This window comes from Schistocerca serialis, chromosome 4 (assembly GCF_023864345.2).
Source record: "Schistocerca serialis cubense isolate TAMUIC-IGC-003099 chromosome 4, iqSchSeri2.2, whole genome shotgun sequence".
Classification (NCBI taxonomy): domain Eukaryota; kingdom Metazoa; phylum Arthropoda; class Insecta; order Orthoptera; family Acrididae; genus Schistocerca; species Schistocerca serialis.
In genome coordinates, this window is record NC_064641.1 from 583,999,763 (window position 1) to 584,019,088 (window position 19,326).

At 45.5% G+C, this 19,326-nt stretch overlaps 1 protein-coding gene across 1 annotated transcript in view; it reads left to right on the forward strand.

Annotated features, from left to right (window-relative positions):
- LOC126474621 (transmembrane protein 117-like) overlaps positions 1 to 19,326 on the forward strand; it is a 321,902-nt gene that overhangs the window by 94,314 nt on the left and 208,262 nt on the right. Inside the window, exon 5 of the mRNA XM_050102099.1 lies at positions 4,683 to 4,971. Coding sequence (XP_049958056.1) covers positions 4,683 to 4,971 — 289 coding nt within the window. The remainder of the gene's footprint in view (positions 1 to 4,682; positions 4,972 to 19,326) is intronic.

The window sequence follows — 19,326 nt, forward strand, 5'->3', positions numbered from 1 at the left end:
CAGGGCTTTTCACGAAGATACGAGTGGTGCTGCGATATTTGGAGGCAACACAACAGACCCTTTTCCTGTGCAAAGAGAAGCTCGCAAGGCTGTGTACTGGCCCCTACCTTGTTTGATACATTCTTCTCGTTACTTTTTTTTTTTTTTTCAAAGTCGCTTTCATCGAATCATCGAAACAACCGTGGGCACACATCTACATTCTAGAGCTGACGAGAAACTGTACAGCATCTCCTTATCAGATCCAAGCGCTATCGTGAGGACTTCCTTGTAAGTAACCTTTTATTCGCTGTGTTGCGGCATTCATAGCACATTTTCAAGACGTCTTTCCGAGGCTCGTGGCCGAATCTGCTGCTGCGTGCAAGGGCTTCCCCCTGTCTGTGAATGTATAGGAGCCTGTAATTATGGTGCAAGGATACACAAATATGCCTGACATAAGATTAGATGGCTCCTTATTGAATATAGTAGACGAATTCTGCAATCTCTGATCCGTTGTGTCAGAAGAGCTTTCTCTAGACGACGAACGCGTTTGGGAAGTTCCGTACAAGAGTGCGGTGACCGCAAAAACGCTCGTCTTTCAAGCACGCGTACTGGGCACCGTCTTGTATGGTGCCGAGACGCGGACATCATACGCCAAACAAGAACGTAAGCTCAGTACCTCTCACCTGCGGTGCTTACAAAACATTCTAGGCATAACGTGGAATAAATGTGACGGTCCTAATGCTGCGAATCTACCAAGCATCTCTGCCACTCTCAAGGAACGTCGCCTGTGATGGCTATGACAGCTACATCGTATGGACCACTCCCATCTTCCCCGACGCACACTGCTTAGTGAGATATCACATGCCAAGAGACCCCTTGCTTTGCGCTTTAAAGATTGCCTCAAACGTTATACACTCCTGGAAATAGAAAAAAGAACACATTGACACCGGTGTGTCAGACCCACCATACTTGCTCCGGACACTGCGAGAGGGCTGTACAAGCAATGATCACACGCACGGCACAGCGGACACACCAGGAACCGCGGTGTTGGCCGTCGAATGGCGCTAGCTGCGCAGCATTTGTGCACCGCCACCGTAAGTGTCAGCCAGTTTACCGTGGCATACGGAGCTCCATCGCAGTCTTTAACACTGGTAGCATGCCGCGACAGCGTGGACGTGAACCGTATGTGCAGTTGACGGACTTTGAGCGAGGGCGTATAGTGGGCATGCGGGAGGCCGGGTGGACGTACCGCCGAATTGCTCAACACGTGGGGCGTGAGGTCTCCACAGTACATCGATGTTGTCGCCAGTGGTCGGCGGAAGGTGCACGTGCCCGTCGACCTGGGACTGGACCGCAGCGACGCACGGATGCACGCCAAGACCGTAGGATCCTACGCAGTGCCGTAGGGGACCGCACCGCCACTTCCCAGCAAATTAGGGACACTGTTGCTCCTGGGGTATCGGCGAGGACCATTCGCAACCGTCTCCATGAAGCTGGGCTACGGTCCCGCACACCGTTAGGCCGTCTTCCGCTCACGCCCCAACATCGTGCAGCCCGCCTCTAGTGGTGTCGCGAAAGGCGTGATTGGAGGGACGAATGGAGACGTGTCGTCTTCAGCGATGAGAGTCGCTTCTGGCTTGGTGCCAATGATGGTCGTATGCGTGTTTGGCGCCGTGCAGGTGAGCGCCACAATCAGGACTGCATACGACCGAGGCACACAGGGCCAACACCCGGCATCATGGTGTGGGGAGCGATCTCCTACACTGGCCGTACACCACTGGTGATCGTCGAGGGGACACTGAATAGTGCACGGTACATCCAAACCGTCATCGAACCCATCGTTCTACCATTCCTAGACCGGCAAGGGAACTTGCTGTTCCAACAGGACAATGCACGTCCGCATGCATCCCGTGCCACCCAACGTGCTCTAGAAGGTGTAAGTCAACTACCCTGACCAGCAAGATCTCCGGATCTGTCCCCCATTGAGCATGTTTGGGACTGGATGAAGCGGCGTCTCACGCGGTCTGCACGTCCAGCACGAACGCTGGTCCAACTGAGGCGCCAGGTGGAAATGGCATGGCAAGCCGTTCCACAGGACTACATCCAGCATCTCTACGATCGTCTCCATGGGAGAATAGCAGCCTGCATTGCTGCGAAAGGTGGATATACACTGTACTAGTGCCGACATTGTGCATGCTCTGTTGCCTGTGTCTATGTGCCTGTGGTTCTGTCATTGTGATCATGTGATGTATCTGACCCCAGGAATGTGTCAATAAAGTTTCCCCTTCCTGGGACAATGAATTCACGGTGTTCTTATTTCAATTTCCAGGAGTGTATAAACGCATTTTATATTGACAGTGACATATGGGAGAAGCTTGTCAAAGACCGCAGCAGATGGAGGAAAATGATTAAGGATGGGAGCAAGTTCCACTATGGTATAACTCTCAACAATTTAACTGCAAAATGAGCGCGTAGACAAGTGCCTCCAACGAACCACTCTTTTGGTATGGTATACACATACCCCACCTGTGGGCGCCAAGTGGACTCTCGTATTAGACTCTTGAGTCACCTAAGAAGGTGCCTGCATTGTGCTACGTGAATGTTCCTTTGGGAAGTACAGGCAATTGATAAATGGATGCATAAAGTTTCTTGTTTTATAAGGTCTATGGTGAAATCTGTATACATCGTCATGGAAGGGAACGGCTGCTCGAAACATTCATCGCGTTACGAACGCAGTCTGGGTGGGAGCATTGTTACGCTACGAGAGTTATTCATCTGGGCTTCCAAGGGGCCTGTCACAGTAATGAAGGCACCATGACAGCTGCGGACTACGTGAATATTCCAAGTATTGCAGACTATCGGCATCCCTTCATACTAGCTGTCTTACCCTACGTCCATAGCATGTTCCAGAAAGGTACCTGTTCGAATCGTGCTACAGTCAATTTAGTACGAAGGTGAGTCAAATGAAAACCTTAAATATTTTTTAAATATTATTTATCGTGCAGAAGTGGTACAAAGCTGTATACTTTTCAACATAATCTCCCTCACGCTCAACGCAAGTCCTCCAGCGCTTACAAAGTGCATAAATTCCTTTAGAAAAAAATTATTTTGGTAGTCTGCGAAACCACTCATGCACCGTGTGGTGTACCTCTTCATCAGAACGGAATTTCTTTCCTCCCTTTGCGTCTTTGAGTGGTCCAAACATATGCAAATCACTTGGGGCAAGGTCTGGTGAGTATGGTGGATGAGGAAGATACTCAAAATGCAGGTCTGTGATTGTTGCAACTTTTGTACGGGTAGTGTGGGGCCTTGCATTGTCATGTTCCAAAAGGACACCTGCTTACAACAATCCATGTCGCTTTGATTTGATTGCAGGCCGCAGATGACTTTTTAGGAGATCTGTGTACTGGTGACTGGTGACAGTGGTCCCTCTAGGCATGTAATGCTCCAAAATGACGCCTTTTTCGTCCCAAAAGAGAGTCAGCATAACCTTCCGTGTTGATGGTTCTGTTCGAAACTTCTTTGGTTTTGGTGATTATGAATGGCGCCATTCCTTGCTCGCTCTCTTCGTTTCCGGTTGGTGGAAGTGAACCCTGGTTTCGTTCCCAGTAGCGATTCTTGCAAGGAAGCCATCACCTTCTCATTCAAAGGACCGAAGAAGTTCTTCACAAGCATCAACACGTCGTTCTCTCATTTCAGGAGTCAGGTGCCGTGGCACCCATCTTGCAGACACTTTGTGAAACTGGAGCACATCGTGCACAATGTGGTGTGCTGACCCATGCTGCAATGTCATTCAGTGTCACTCGGCGGTTTTCCTTCACTATGGCTTCAACTGCCGCAATGTTCTGTGGAGTCACAACTGGTTGTGCCTGACCTGCACGAGGAGCATCTTCCACTGAAGTCACACTATTTGCGAACTTCCTACTCCATTCGTAGACTTTCTGCTGTGACAAACATGCATCACCGTACTGAACCTTCATTCGTCGATAAATTTCAGTAGGTTTCACACCTTCACTAGGCAAAAAACGAATAACAGAACACTGTTCTTCCCTGGTGCAAGTTGCAAGTGGGGCGGCCATCATTAGGCTGTAACTGCGACGGTATGTGTGCATCTTCACTATGCTGCCCCCTACACGCCATTCTGCACGCTGTTTGTAGCACGCTTGCCAACTTACAGGATAAAAGCGCGAAATTTCGATTTGTTATTACAAATTTAAGGTTTTCATTTGACTCACCCTCCTAACATGATAGCGGACTCACAGTGAAGTCTTCGTCAGCAAAGTTTGCCTGATGTGAACCCTATGCAACACATCTGGGATTCTATCGGGGATCAGTTTTCTCCTACAAATTCCCGTAAGTTACGGGATGCCTCGAGCTCTGACTAGACAGCTGGTGCTGCATATCTCCAGAAAACTACTAAGAACTTGTCGTACCATGCAAAACTGCTTTCTGTTTTGTTCAAAAGGTAGACTTACATGCAATTAAATCATTTGTTATAATGGTTTTGGCTCAGTGGTGTATTTCGGGGTCGGAGTGTAGCTGTGGTAGAACCTATAAACAGAAATATATTGCAGTAAGAAGGACAGTCACGACTAGAAGGTAGGAGTGTAGCCCGTGTTTTCTCACGTGCAGCTGTTTTGTTGAGTGCCGTGATGGACGTAGCGCCCGGCCTGCTACCCGCCTGACGCCGCCGTGTTCCGCAGGCGCCGCCGCGCAAGGCGAGCAGCTGGGAGGAGGGGGCGGCGCTGCAGCGGCGGCGCTCTGTCATGCTGATGACGGCCGCTGCGGGCGCTGCCAGCGCGGCGTCCGGCGTCAACAACTCCAACCCGGGCGTCGCGGCGGCGCTGCTCGCCGCCGGCGTCGACCCCATAGACAAGCGCGACCTGCGCTACTACTTCCAGCACCCCTACCCGCGCCTCTTCGTCACTTACTTCGTCATCTTCTGCAACTTTCTCATCTTCGCCGAGGACCCCATTTCTCATAGCCACACTGGTGAGTACTGAATAGCCGATGCTACCATCGTGAATTCTTCCCTAAAGTAATGTGTACATAGTGTTGTTCATTCAGAGAATGGAAGAGTTATTCAGGTTCACAATGGTAACTTACACAGTCATTTACCTCGAAAAATGGGATCCCCCAAGCGTCCGTCCTAGCACCCCTACTTTTCAATCTGTACACCAGTGACATGCTAGCGAAAAGTTTTGCTGTGCCAATGGCCTTGCCATAGCTGTACAAACCAGCACAGTTGAGGAAGAAGAAGCTATGTTCTCTAGAGACTTAGAAACTCTCAACACATACTACAAAGCATGGGGACTCTAGCCAAATGCAGCAAAGACAGAAGTCTGCGCATTCCATCTAAACAACAGAATTACGAACCAGCAGTTGAATCTGAGCTTCTACCAACAAAAGGTTAGATATAATTTCCAGACTACATACCTTGGTGTCACACTAGATCGGTCTCTGAAGTATAAAAAAAACCACTCCGTCTACAGGCCTCAAGTGGCCCATCGGGACCATCCGACCGCCGTGTCATCCTCAGAGGAGGATGTGGATAGGAGGGGCGTGGGGTCAGCACACCGCTCTCCTGGTCGTTATGATGTTATTCTAGACCGAAGCCGCTACTATTCGGTCGAGTAGCTCCTCAATTGGCATCACGAGGCTGAGTGCGCCCCGAAAAATGACAACAGCGCATGGCACCCTGGATGGTGAACCATCCAAGCGCCGACCACGCCCGACAGCGCTTAACGTCGGTGATCTCACGGGAACCGGTGGAGCCACTGCGGAAAGGCCGTTGCCTCTGAAGTATAAAAACACTAGGAAAAAAAACAAGCCATAAACTAAAGAACCGAAACAACATCGTAAAGAAACTAGCTGGTACAACGTGAGGTGCCGACGCATCGACTCTACATACTACAGTACTCATGCGGGTGTACCCAGCTGCAGCCGCGCGGGATTAGCCGAGCGGTCTCGGGCGCTGCAGTCATGGACATTGCGGCTGGTCCCGGCGGAGGTTCGAGTCCTCCCTCAGGCATGGCTGTATGTGTTTGTCGTTAAGATAATTTAGGTTAAGTAGTGTGTAAGCTTAGGGACTCGTGACCTTAGCAATTAAGTCCCATAAGATTTCACACACATTTGAACATTTTGTACCCAGTTGCCGAATACTGTGCTCCATTGTGGCAACATGGTGCCCACACGAGGAAGCAGGATGTACACCTGAACGAGTCAATGAGGATTATTACGGGCACATTAAAATCCACCCCGATCCCCTGGCTGCACACTATCAGCAACATCCCACCACCTGAATTACGACGCCAGAAAGCAGTCAATCTAGAATGGAGGAAACTACATCAACCCGACTACCCACAAGACCTCCCAGTTTGTACAGTCGTAAACAACCCTCCCCCAAACCGCTTAAAATCTCGCAATCCACTGTGGCATAATGAAAGGAACGATAATAAGTTCGACATTAAATAAGAGTGGCGCAAGAAGTGGAATGCTGCAGAATTGCACATCAAGGTGTCCAAGACCCAACTGCAAGCCTACCAGGATTTCATCTGCAGAGAAGTGAGTGGACAAAGCTGAACAGAATAAGAACTGGTCACGCCAGGTGCAACGCTATGATGCACGAGTGGGGACTCCGAGATTCTCCAGGCTGTGATTGTGGGGCCCAAGAACAAACTGTTCAACATATTGTTGGAGACTATTCTCAGAGGAAGTATCCTGGACCATATAGCGACTTTATTAATGCTGCTCCATCTGCTGTTAGTTGGCTTCAATCATTAGATATTGAACTATGATTAAATGTATCTATCTTTTTTAAACTTGCAATTATATCAGTTAAAGAAGTCAGTAACGCTAAGTTAGAAAATTTTCACAATTTAAAAATGTGTATAAAATTTGCGCCAAAAAGTAAAACTAAACTATGTGTAAATACTTAACTAGATATATATGTAAAATTAAAGTTTGTGTACCCATCAATGTTTGCTGTTGTTGCCATACGATAAATAAATAAAAATAGCTTAAGCAGCAGTTCCATAAGTGACCCGAATGAAGTGAATAACAACGAAGCATTCCTCAAATGCACTGCTCGCCATTAAAATTGCAGCACCATGAAATTGGCTTGCGACAAAAATTAAACTGGCATTCGGTTACGCAAATGGTTAGAATTTCATCCAGCTACGAGGCGTTTTTTTAAGTAAGGTCCGTTTGAACGTAAGTACACAACGAAAGGTTATTTCAAAAAAGTAAATTTATTTTCAGAAAGTTCATGCTTCACTCTATTTTTCAACATAGTTGCCTAGTTTGTTCAAACACGTATCATACATCTCAACCAATTTTAAAATACCCTCTCCATAAAAACTGCTCCGATAACCAAGAGTTCACTGCCGTTTTCACGTCGTCGTCATCATTGTAATGGTTGCCACTGAGGAGTAGTTTTAGATGGAGGAACGGATGGTAATCGCTCGACGCAAGGTAAGGACTGTAGGGTGGGTGGTCTAAAACTTCCCAGCCAAAACTGGCCAATAAATCGCAGGCCTGACCAGCAGCGTGAGATCTTGCATTGTCATAGAGAAAGACAATTCCTTTATCAGCATGCCGCGTCTTTTGTTTGAATCGCTCTGCAATTGGCGGTATGCTTCTGCATTGATAGTGATTCCTCGTTGCATGAAGTAGACCAACAAAACACCATGCTTATCCCAAAACACCGACGCCATGATTTTGCGCTGGGGCAGTCTATTTGGCCTTCACCTTTGTAGGCGAATGTCTGTGTCTCTATTCCATGCTCTGTTGCTTCGATTCTGGCGTGATATGCGAAACCCATGTTTCGCCTCCAGTTACGATTCGACTCAAGAAGCCGTCACCTTCTTCGTGATAACGAGTCGAGAACTCCATCACACGCTCAAATCTTTGGTTTTTGTGGTCCTCTGTCAGGAGTTTCGGTACCCAATGAGAGCACAGTTTGCTAAACTTTATGTGTTCAGAAACAATGTTGTGAAGCACTGATCACGACACGTCAGGAAATTCGTTTGAGAGACCTGTTATTGGAAAGGGCCTGTTCTCATGAATCCTCGCTTCAACTGAAGCCACCAAATAATCTGTAATCAAAGAAGGGCGACCGGATTGGTCCTCGTCATGGACGTTGTCACGGCCATCTTTGAATTATCGTACCCACTTACGCACTTTCCTTTCACTCATAACAGTATCACTGTAAACTCTGAAAATCTGTCGATCAATTTCTGCAGCAGACAGGTTCCTTGCTGTCAAAAACCGTATCACTGGGCGAACCTCACACGCAGCGGGGGAGTTGGTAGTCTTAAACATTTTGAAAGCATAGAACAGAAACGTACAGGTTAGCTACAGAGCTGAAACTGAGCACAGTTGCTCCCGAGGCATGCCGGTACACGTCGCACGCGCACGTTGCGGTATGCGCACGAACTACTAGTATCTACAGTAAAACGGAACTTACTAAGAAAAGACGCCTCGTACATAAAGTACGAGGAGCGTTCAATTAGTAATGCAACACATTTTTCTCGGCCAATTTCGGTTAAAAAAAAAAAAACAAAAAAAAAAAAACGGAATTTGTTGTAGGACATCGTGGAATATCCCTGCTACAGCCCCTGTAGTTTGATGAAGTTCCAACAGGTGGCGACGCTATACGTAGCCTTCAGCTAGCAGAGTGCTGTCACGTCAGTGCATTTTGGCGGAAAACCAGTGCATCGCAGATATTCATAGGCGCTCTAAGAATGTCTCCGAAGACCTGGCAGTGAGCAAGAGCATCGTGAGTTCCTGGGTTAGATTCTGTCATGGGCAAGGCGTCTGTCGTCATGGCAAGAAGGTCGCGCAAACCTGACCTATCTCCCGCGTACCGGCCGGCCGCACACAGCTGTGACTCCTGCAATACTGGAACGTGCGGACTCAGATTCGGGGTTATCGGCAGATCACAACCAAACACATCGCTGCTTAGTTGAACGTCTCTGTTGGTAATGCTGGCACACTCATCCACCAGTGAAGGTTCTCAAGTGGTGTGTGCCCACTGGATTCCCTGGCGCGTAACAGATGACGACAAAGAGCAACGAAGGACCGTAAAGGATGTACTCCGCGCGAAGCAGGATGTGGATATGAGGAGGTTACCGGTGCAGCAAGACGTTGGTTTCAAAATCGACCTGTAGAATGGTACCACACGGGCATACCGGCCCTCCAATAAGGTAGCGTAAAGCCGTCGTGTTGAACGGAGATTAGGTTGAAAAATAGGATTTAGTAGCCAAAAGAGTAGGGAATAATACGGTGCATTGGGCTCCCGAATAAAACCAGCCTGCTTTCAGAAAAGAAATGTGTTGCATCACTTTTTGGAAGCCCCTCGTACGTCGTATACTTTGTGCTTAAGGAAAGATTATATACCGAGTTTCTCATTTTGAATGTCGGTTGATTCAAGAGCGACTGCATTGTGGCCTGTCATGAATGCAGTTTATCGTTCCGCGATATTCCTGCTCGCGTTGCTCGGTGACCCCATGATTTCCATGCGAATATGGATCGATGGATTCAGACCAGCCTTCTCAGTGCCACGGATCTCAATGGTACCACGTGAACAGCGCCCTGGAGGACAGATTGAAACATCCCCTTTGAAAAATTATGAATGTGCTGGTAACCGTCTACGTTATTTGATTTTCAAACAGCTGAGCAAAACTGAACGTTCTCAGACATTTCTCTCTTTACTTATTCTGATCAACACTAAACTGACACACAATATTTTTAGTGCAACACAATCTGACTTTCAATAATCCCTACAAAAGAATGGCCCTAACTAACAATAACCTATACTTTTAATGAATCACTTACCTAAAAAAATGGTTCAAATGGCTCTCAGCACTATGGGACTTAACTGCTTAGGTCATCAGTCCCCTAGAACTTAGAACTACTTAAACCTAACTAACCTAAGGACGTCACACACATCCATGCCCGAGGCAGGGTTCGAACCTGCGACCGTCACGGTCGCACGGTTCCAGACTGTAGCGCCTAGAACCGCTCGGCCACCCCGGCCGGCTTATCACTTACCTCACAAAAATCTTCGTTACTCGAACTACTGCAATACAGCGAGCGCCAATACTGCCAGCTAAATGAACGATTCAAACTACTGAAGGCACCAACTACTGATAGGCATAGTTAGCAAATGAAAGATTTTGATGGAGAACAAACAATCTATTTACGTTAATATATATATATATATATATATATATATATATATATATATATATATATATATGTGTGTGTGTGTGTGTGTGTGTGTGTGTTCATGACATCCAGTCTTACAAATCCCCTTTTTTCTGACGGACAAACGTCCAGATCGTCCGCTCTCAAAACTCTGCCATCTCTCTCCCCACATCCACCACTGCTGGCGCGGCTCACCTCCAACTGCGCAACGCTACGCGCTGTGAACAGCCAACTGCCCAACACTACAATAGTGAATATTCCAACAATACCAACCAGCCACAGATTGCACCCAGCACAGTCAGTGATTTTCGAGCGTTACGTGGCGTTACCAACATATAAACCTAAACAGCCTACTTACAACATATATTGTTCGCTAAACCGACAGAATCGTACAGACACGTAAAATTCCTGGAATCAGGAAATGCTGCCGTTTGCAGCAAGACAAGTCAGGAGTTCCACGGAATACCAGCACGGCAGCAGAGAGACGAACCGACAGTAGTGGGCCCAACGACAGCGCTCTACACAGGAGGGGCACCATGTCGTCTATTCAGACGAGTCGCACTTCTGCATGCAGCATCATGGTGTACTTTCCCGTTTGTGGAGGCTCTTAAGCTACATTGACAGGTTGCATTTGTCACATCAAACGAGGCCAGCACCGAGCTCGAAAGTATGGGACGCCATTGGGTACACATCCCGATTACCTCTGTTTTGCATGACCGGTAATCTGGATGGCAGGGGTAACACTTTTGATGTGTAAGACCATTCGCTGTGTCCTATCTTCGAGGTCTGTGTTACGCTATCTTTCAAGAAGACCTAATTCGATACTAAGGGTGTTCGATTGTTGGCTTGTCCAGCACTCCTCCCATATCTCTTGCCCACTGCGAACATCTGGTCTACGATTACTGAGAAACTGTCATGTTACCAGTTTCTTTAAACACTGCGACTAATATCTGAAAAAGAACTGAAGTATCCTAGATGACTTTCCTGTATCTGTCATATAAGCCCAATTGACTACGTGCTCAGGCAGCTTAGAGCTACTGTTGTCGCCAGCTCTATTTACTAAATTCCGCACCTCAAATATTTCCCAAGTCACCTACAAATTTCATCGTGTGTGTTTCCTACTATGCTGTATACGAAAACATATTAAAATTTCACTGTTTACTGTTTTTCCTGGAATTGTAATTTTAATGTAAGGCCGTATAGAACGACTTCTTTTACTATTAAGCTGACAAAGGACGCGATTGCAAATCACAAATGATTCTGTCTGAGGCTTTCAATCTGAACAGTCTCTGAAATATCATCATTACACTCAGCAAGTGTTTCCTACCCATGAGATGCATCCTAAAACACTACATTTTCTTGCGGTACCTCTATGTGTTTTTTTCAGCTGAGTTTAAAATAATCGTCCTTAGTTGACGTACACTTGCCCACATATTGACAGACTAAAGCTGTGTTCCAAGCCACACTCGGACCTGGATCATTGCCTTCCACGGGCACTGCTCTTACCTACCCAACTACACCAAACAGTTCTGCCAATATGACTTTCCTAGAAAGAATTTTCTATCTGCGGCAGAAAGACTGCTAGAAGTGAAGCTGTGCGGGCGGGTTGCGAGTCATGCTTGGATAACTCGGTCGGTAGAACACTTGCCAAAGGAAGGCACAGGTCGCATGTTCGAGTCCCGATCCAGTGAACAGTTTCAGTCAGCCGGGAAATTTCATCTCTTTTCTACTTTCGAATCCTGTTGCAGCACACCATTTTAATTCTTCAGGAAGTTCAAAATTAATGCATACTCGACTGCGGAGTGAAAGATACATTCTGCAGGCAATTTTCTGGAGTACTGAAGAACAAAAAATTGCATTTTTTGTTTATTTTACACCAAATATCCGCATAGGCTGCAGTAAGTCAGCATCTGATATCATCTCCTGAAGAAAAGAAGGAAAATCAAGGTTCAACACCTCGTCAACAATGTGGTCATCAGAAACGGGCGACAGCTTGTTTTAGTGGAAATACCGGGTAGGAAATCGGCCATGCTCTTTCATATGAATCATCCCGCTATAGAATCCAAGTGATTTTAATGAAACCATAGAAAATCTAAATCTTGATCACTAGATAGTTGTTGAACTACCATCCTCTCTACTACTCCAATGTCTTGCCACAGCGCCAAAACGCATGGCCTTGTGTCCCTACGTCGATATAACTTCTGTCACAAAGAATCCGATAAAATATCTCGTCACTTTTCGCCCAGTCTAGGAAATAATTATTCAGGGCATGCTATAGAGCATTATCTGTTTCGAGCTCTGCAAGAATAATGCTGTTACTCGCCTAAGATATAGTGTTCCATGAGACTGTCGCCGGCCATCTTGCATCACTCCGTGGGCTCTCTGACGTTCTACTCCAAGAAAACAATAAGAATTGTTTACCAGCTGGCCTAGATACCACATCAATAGTGGTTCTGTCACGTGGACGACGCTCGTACAGTGCAGTGACGATATTGCACCAGAATTAGTTAACATTCTTCAATGTGCTTCAGAAGCGACATGTGAAAGTCTGGGCCAAGGATTTGATTTCCCACCTGCTGCGAGTAGAAGCATCTCTGTTAGCTAGCGAGGAATAGCCCTGGCCCGATCCAACTTCACAGTCAGTGTTCCCTCATACATACCGAAGTATTATACACTTCGGTTTCCCTATTACGGGAATAGTACCGTTGGAAAGGAACGGGAGCAGAGAAATTTGAGAACTTTAGGTACCCCAAAAGTCGTGCGTGGATAGCCGAATGGCATGCTAGTTGTTCCAGAAAGGCGCGAAATAGATGTTAGAGATCTTGACCTGGCGCAGGTTTTCATGTGCACAATCAGAGCGTATCGACGTGATTGCTAGTATAGGCCCTGACGTAAATCTTTAATCCAATCCCTCATATAGGTACAAGAGGCAAAGCTCCATTGCAATTTAGATAATTCTGCTATCACCGTCCCTGTAAAAATAACGACTACTCTATTTAAGAATTGAACGTGTAGCGCTGTTAAATACCTTTAACATCATTGCTGGAGTATGTTTATACGCTAACTTTATGGATCGCCATGTGCACTTTGTTAGAAAACAGCTCATGAACTGCACTCCTTATTTTGGAAATATGAAAAATATTTGCAGTAGTATTTGAACAGAGTCTGCTATTGTAACTAACCTATCACTCTATTATCATATTACCCATTTCCAAAGAGGTCACTTAGAGTTCAAGCGTCGCCAAACACACCCATTCGTTATTCCAACAACTCCCAGAAAACACAATCCCAAATATAGATCCTTGAATATAATGTCATGGCATTAGGAACTCTCACAAGGATCTCAGTTCCTACATTCTTAATTACATTTAGTTCTTCCTCATAGCACAAGCATGTCTGCACTGCAAGCTTTCGACCATGGAATAACCTGACCCTTAACATCAGCTGCCACACTTGCCCTAACATACCACAATCTCCTGTCGTTGTTATTCAAAGTTTCGAACCGTTGTAATTCTCATTCCACTTCACTCTCTCTCTTTCCCCTTCTCTCTCCTCTCTTTCTTTCTCGTTTCCCTTTCTCTTTTTCTTGTCGTAAGTTTTGTTTTTGCATTACAGTTATTACAAGATGAGTGAATGTTGTCAGATTTATCATTAAGGGTAACCGTGATGTAGCACTGTTTCTACTCACTGTGTTCTTGGAAACTGCCGTCCCGGCGAGCACTGAGATGTGCTTAAAATTTCTAGATCACACAGGCTGAAAATTATGAGTTACGTGGTATAGATTATCAGAAGCGACATTTAGCTGCACCCATATAGCCCAACACATCAAATAATTGAGGACGAAAGAAGCACCCACATTTTGACAACTACTCGATCAGTTTCTGTCAGAGAATTTCTGATAAGAAAGTTTGGACAGCAGAGCAGTGGGTATTCAGTGGGCAGTTGCAGAGGGTGGGCTTACTGGTAGTTGGGAGCTCCAACGTCAAGCGCGTAATGGGGCCCCTTAGGGAAATGGCAGCAAGAGAGGGGAAGAAAACCAATGTGCACTCCGTGTGCATACCGGGGGGAGTCATTCCAGATGTGGAAAGGGTCCTTCCGGATGCCATGAAGGGTACAAGGTGCACCCATCTGCAGGTGGTCGCTCATGTCGGCACCAATGATGTGTGTCGCTATGGATCGGAGGAAATCCTCTCTGGCTTCCGGCGGCTATCTGATTTGGTGAAGACTGCCAGTCTCGCTAGCGGGATGAAAGCAGAGCTCACCATCTGCAGCATCGTCGACAGGACTGACTGCGGACCTTTGGTACAGAGCCGAGTGGAGGGTCTGAATCAGAGGCTGAGACGGTTCTGCGACCGTGTGGGCTGCAGATTCCTCGACTTGCGCCATAGGGTGGTGGGGTTTCGGGTTCCGCTGGATAGGTCAGGAGTCCACTACACGCAACAAGCGGCTACACGGGTATCAGGGGTTGTGTGGCGTGGGCTGGGCGGTTTTTTAGGTTAGATGGCCTTGGGCAAGTACAGAAAGGGCAACAGCCTCAACGGGTGCGGGGCAAAGTCAGGACATGCGGGGACCAAGCAGCAATCGGTATTGTAATTGTCAACTGTCGAAGATGCGTTGGTAAAGTACCGGAACTTCAAGCGCTGATAGAAAGCACCGAAGCTGAAATCGTTATAGGTACAGAAAGCTGGCTTAAGCCAGAGATAAATTCTGCCGAAATTTTTACAAAGGTACAGACGGTGTTTAGAAAGGATAGATTGCATGCAACCGGTGGTGGAGTGTTCGTCGCTGTTAGTAGTAGTTTATCCTGTAGTGAAGTAGAAGTGGATAGTTCCTGTGAATTATTATGGGTGGAGGTTACACTAAACAACCGAACTAGGTTAATAATTGGCTCCTTTTACCGACCTCCCGACTCAGCAGCATTAGTGGCAGAACAACTGAGAGAAAATTTGGAATACATTTCACATAAATTTTCTCAGCATATTATAGTCTTAGGTGGAGATTACAATTTACCAGATATAGACTGGGACACTCAGATGTTTAGGACGGGTGGTAGGGACAGAGCATCGAGTGACATTATACTGAGTGCACTATCCGAAAATTACCTCGAGCAATTAAACAGAGAACCTACTCGTGGAGATAACATCTTAGACCTACTGATAACAAACAGACCCGAACTTTTCGACTCTGTATGTACAGAACAGGGAATCAGTGATCATAAGGCCGTTGCAGCATCCCTGAATATGGAAGTTAGTAGGAATATAAAAAAAGGGAGGAAGGTTTATCTGTTTAGCAAGAGTAATAGAAGGCAGATTTCAGACTACCTAACAGATCAAAACGAAAATTTCTGTTCCGACACTGACAATGTTGAGTGTTTATGGAAAAAGTTCAAGGCAATCGTAAAATGCGTTTTAGACAGGTACGTGCCGAGTAAAACTGTGAGGGACGGGAAAAACCCACCGTGGTACAACAGCAAAGTTAGGAAACTACTGCGAAAGCAAAGAGAGCTTCACTGCAAGTTTAAACGCAGCCAAAACCCCTCAGACAAACAGAAGCTAAACGATGTCAAAGTTAGCGTAAGGAGGGCTATGCGTGAAGCGTTCAGTGAATTCGAAAGTAAAATTCTATGTACCGACTTGACAGAAAATCCTAGGAAGTTCTGGTCTTACGTTAAATCAGTAAGTGGCTCGAAACAGCATATCCAGACACTACGGGATGATGATGGCATTGAAACAGAGGATGACACGCGTAAAGCTGAAATACTAAACACCTTTTTCCAAAGCTGTTTCACAGAGGAAGTCCGCACTGCAGTTCCTTCTCTAAATCCTCGCACAAACGGAAAAATGGCTGACATCGAAATAAGTGTCCAAGGAATAGAAAAGCAACTGGAATCACTCAATAGAGGAAAGTCCACTGGACCTGACGGGATACCAATTCGATTCTACACAGAGTACGCGAAAGAACTTGCCCCCCTTCTAACAGCCGTGTACCGCAAGTCTCTAGAGGAACGGAGGGTTCCAAATGATTGGAAAAGAGCACAGATAGTCTCAGTCTTCAAGAAGGGTCGTCGAGCAGATGCGCAAAACTATAGACCTATATCTCTGACGTCGATCTCTTGTAGAATTTTAGAACATGTTTTTTGCTCGCGTATCATGTCATTTCTGGAAACCCAGAATCTACTACGTAGGAATCAACATGGATTCCGGAAACAGCGATCGTGTGAGACCCAACTCGCTTTATTTGTTCATGAGACCCAGAAAATATTAGATACAGGCTCCCAGGTAGATGCTATTTTTCTTGGCTTCCGGAAGGCGTTCGATACAGTTCCGCACTGTCGCCTGATAAACAAAGTAAGAGCCTACGGAATATCAGACCAGCTGTGTGGCTGGATTGAAGAGTTTCTAGCAAACAGAACACAGCATGTTGTTATCAATGGAGAGACGTCTACAGACGTTAAAGTAACCTCTGGCGTGCCACAGGGGAGTGTTATGGGACCATTGCTTTTCACAATATATATAAATGACCTAGTAGATAGTGTCGGAAGTTCCATGCGGCTTTTCGCGGATGATGCTGTAGTATACAGAGAAGTTGCAGCATTAGAAAATTGTAGCGAAATGCAGGAAGATCTGCAGCGGATAGGCACTTGGTGCAGGGAGTGGCAACTGTCCCTTAACATAGACAAATGTAATGTATTGCGAATACATAGAAAGAAGGATCCTTTATTGTATGATTATTTGATAGCGGAACAAACACTGGTAGCAGTTACTTCTGTAAAGTATCTGGGAGTATGCGTGCGGAACGATTTGAAGTGGAATGATCATATAAAATTAATTGTTGGTAAGGCGGGTACCAGGTTGAGATTCATTGGGAGAGTGCTTAGAAAATGTAGTCCATCAACAAAGGAGGTGGCTTACAAAACACTCGTTCGACCTATACTTGAGTATTGCTCATCAGTGTGGGATCCGTACCAGATCGGGTTGACGGAGGAGATAGAGAAGATCCAAAGAAGAGCGGCGCGTTTCGTCACAGGGTTATTTGGTAACCGTGATAGCGGTACGGAGATGTTTAATAAACTCAAGTGGCAGACTCTGCAAGAGAGGCGCTCTGCATCGCGGTGTAGCTTGCTCGCCAGGTTTCGAGAGGGTGCGTTTCTGGATGAGGTATCGAATATATTGCTTCCCCCTACTTATACCTCCCGAGGAGATCACGAATGTAAAATTAGAGAGATTAGAGCGCGCACGGAGGCTTTCAGACAGTCGTTCTTCCCGCGAACCATACGCGACTGGAACAGGAAAGGGAGGTAATGACAGTGGCACGTAAAGTGCCCTCCGCCACACACCGTTGGGTGGCTTGCGGAGTATCAAAGTAGATGTAGATGTAGATGTAGATAAAGATACATCTGAATAAGAAAATATTTTTCGGCGAAGATACTTAATACCGTATTTGACAGTCTGCCGTAATTATACAGGGTGAGTAACTAACTACTGCCACAGAGAATAACTCTGAAAGTATGATAGTAGCTGAAAAGCTTGCGGGACAAAAGATGCATGAGACAACGCAGGCCATAATATGTTGGTTTTTTGTTGCTAGGTGGGTTCGCTTCAGAGATATGAAGATCAACTTTGTTTTTTTAAATGGGATGCTATAGTTTGGTACTTATTTTCTGATAGTGGCTATCGACACAAATCCACTGATGTACAACAGTAAGGTCTTTCAAGGTCAACGAAGGGCACAAAGGTGGAATGAATGTCCATTTACCGAAGGTGTTCGAAGTGATGACCATTGCTATCAATGCAGTGCTGCAATCTCCTTATCGTTTATTGAGTGGTATTCCTTATCACTTCGGCACTTATTGAAGCACACGCTCTGACAATTATTTCTCGCATATCATGCAGTTAGTAAATATTCGCTGAATATGGCGTATCGATCTAATGTGCTATTGACATGCAAAGTCCAAAAGTTAGAGAAATAGAAGACAAGGAAAGAAAAGAAAAAAAACAAAAAAAATGAAAAATAGAAAAAACAGAAAAGGGAAGAACAGAAAATAATAAAAATGAAATAAATAAGAAACAGGAAAAAAACAGCAAAAAGAAATAGGAAAAAACAGAAACTACAAAAGTGAAATAAATAGAAAAGAGAAAATAAGAAAACTCAGAGAAGAGAAAAGAGGAAAAAGCAGTTAGGAGAAAAAATAAATAGAGGAGAAAGGAAGGAAAAAGAAAAGAAAGGAAAAAATAAAGACAAAAAGAACAGAAAAGAATGAAAAGAAAAGAGAAAAGTTAATAAAAAAAGAAAGAGAAATCAGTTTTAGATAGAAATAAGTTCTTGTTGTTGTAAACTTATTTAAAATAATTTATACAGAGTGACATCGAGTGTGTTACAACGGTGAAGGGGAATGCTGGATAGGACCAAAATCAAGCAAATGAGTAAAAATATGAAGCATAATCTGGGATTTGTTAGGTAATCATCATGCAAAACTTTGTTACTCATCTCACTAAAATTGACTCCAAACAATGGGAAATCCAGGATGGAATGTAGCAATATTGGGAAGGAAAGCTGCTGCTCACCATATAGCGGAGATGCTGAACCGCGATAGGCACAACAAAAAGATTCACACAATTATAGCTTTCGGCCATTAAGGCCTTTGTCAGTAATAGACACACATACACACACGCACACACACTGCAGACGTGTGTGCAAGCTGCGTTTGCGTGAGTGTGTGTGTATGCCTGTGTGTATGTGTGTCTATTGCTGACAAAGGCCTTAATGGCCGAAAGCTATAATTGTGTGAATCTTTTTGTTGTGCCTATCACGACTCAGCACCTCCGCTATATGGTGAGTAACAACTTTCCTTCCTAATAAAATGGACTTCAGTGATTTTTCATATCCACGAAGGTGGATCTTATCTGTTCAATAAGTTGCTTCTTTTGTATCAGGGATCTCTTTCGCAGCATTCTTTTGACAACAGGAAATCGCCATATACAGCAGTTGTGTAATGGAGCCGTTCACATGTGCAGCTTGCAGGTGGGTCAGCCATGCTTTGTGTTGGTAATATTTACGTACGATGGACGCCTCTTTTCACTATCGAGGGCAATTTGGAGACTATGTAGTATTGAGAAAGCATTCTCTGACCTACTATCC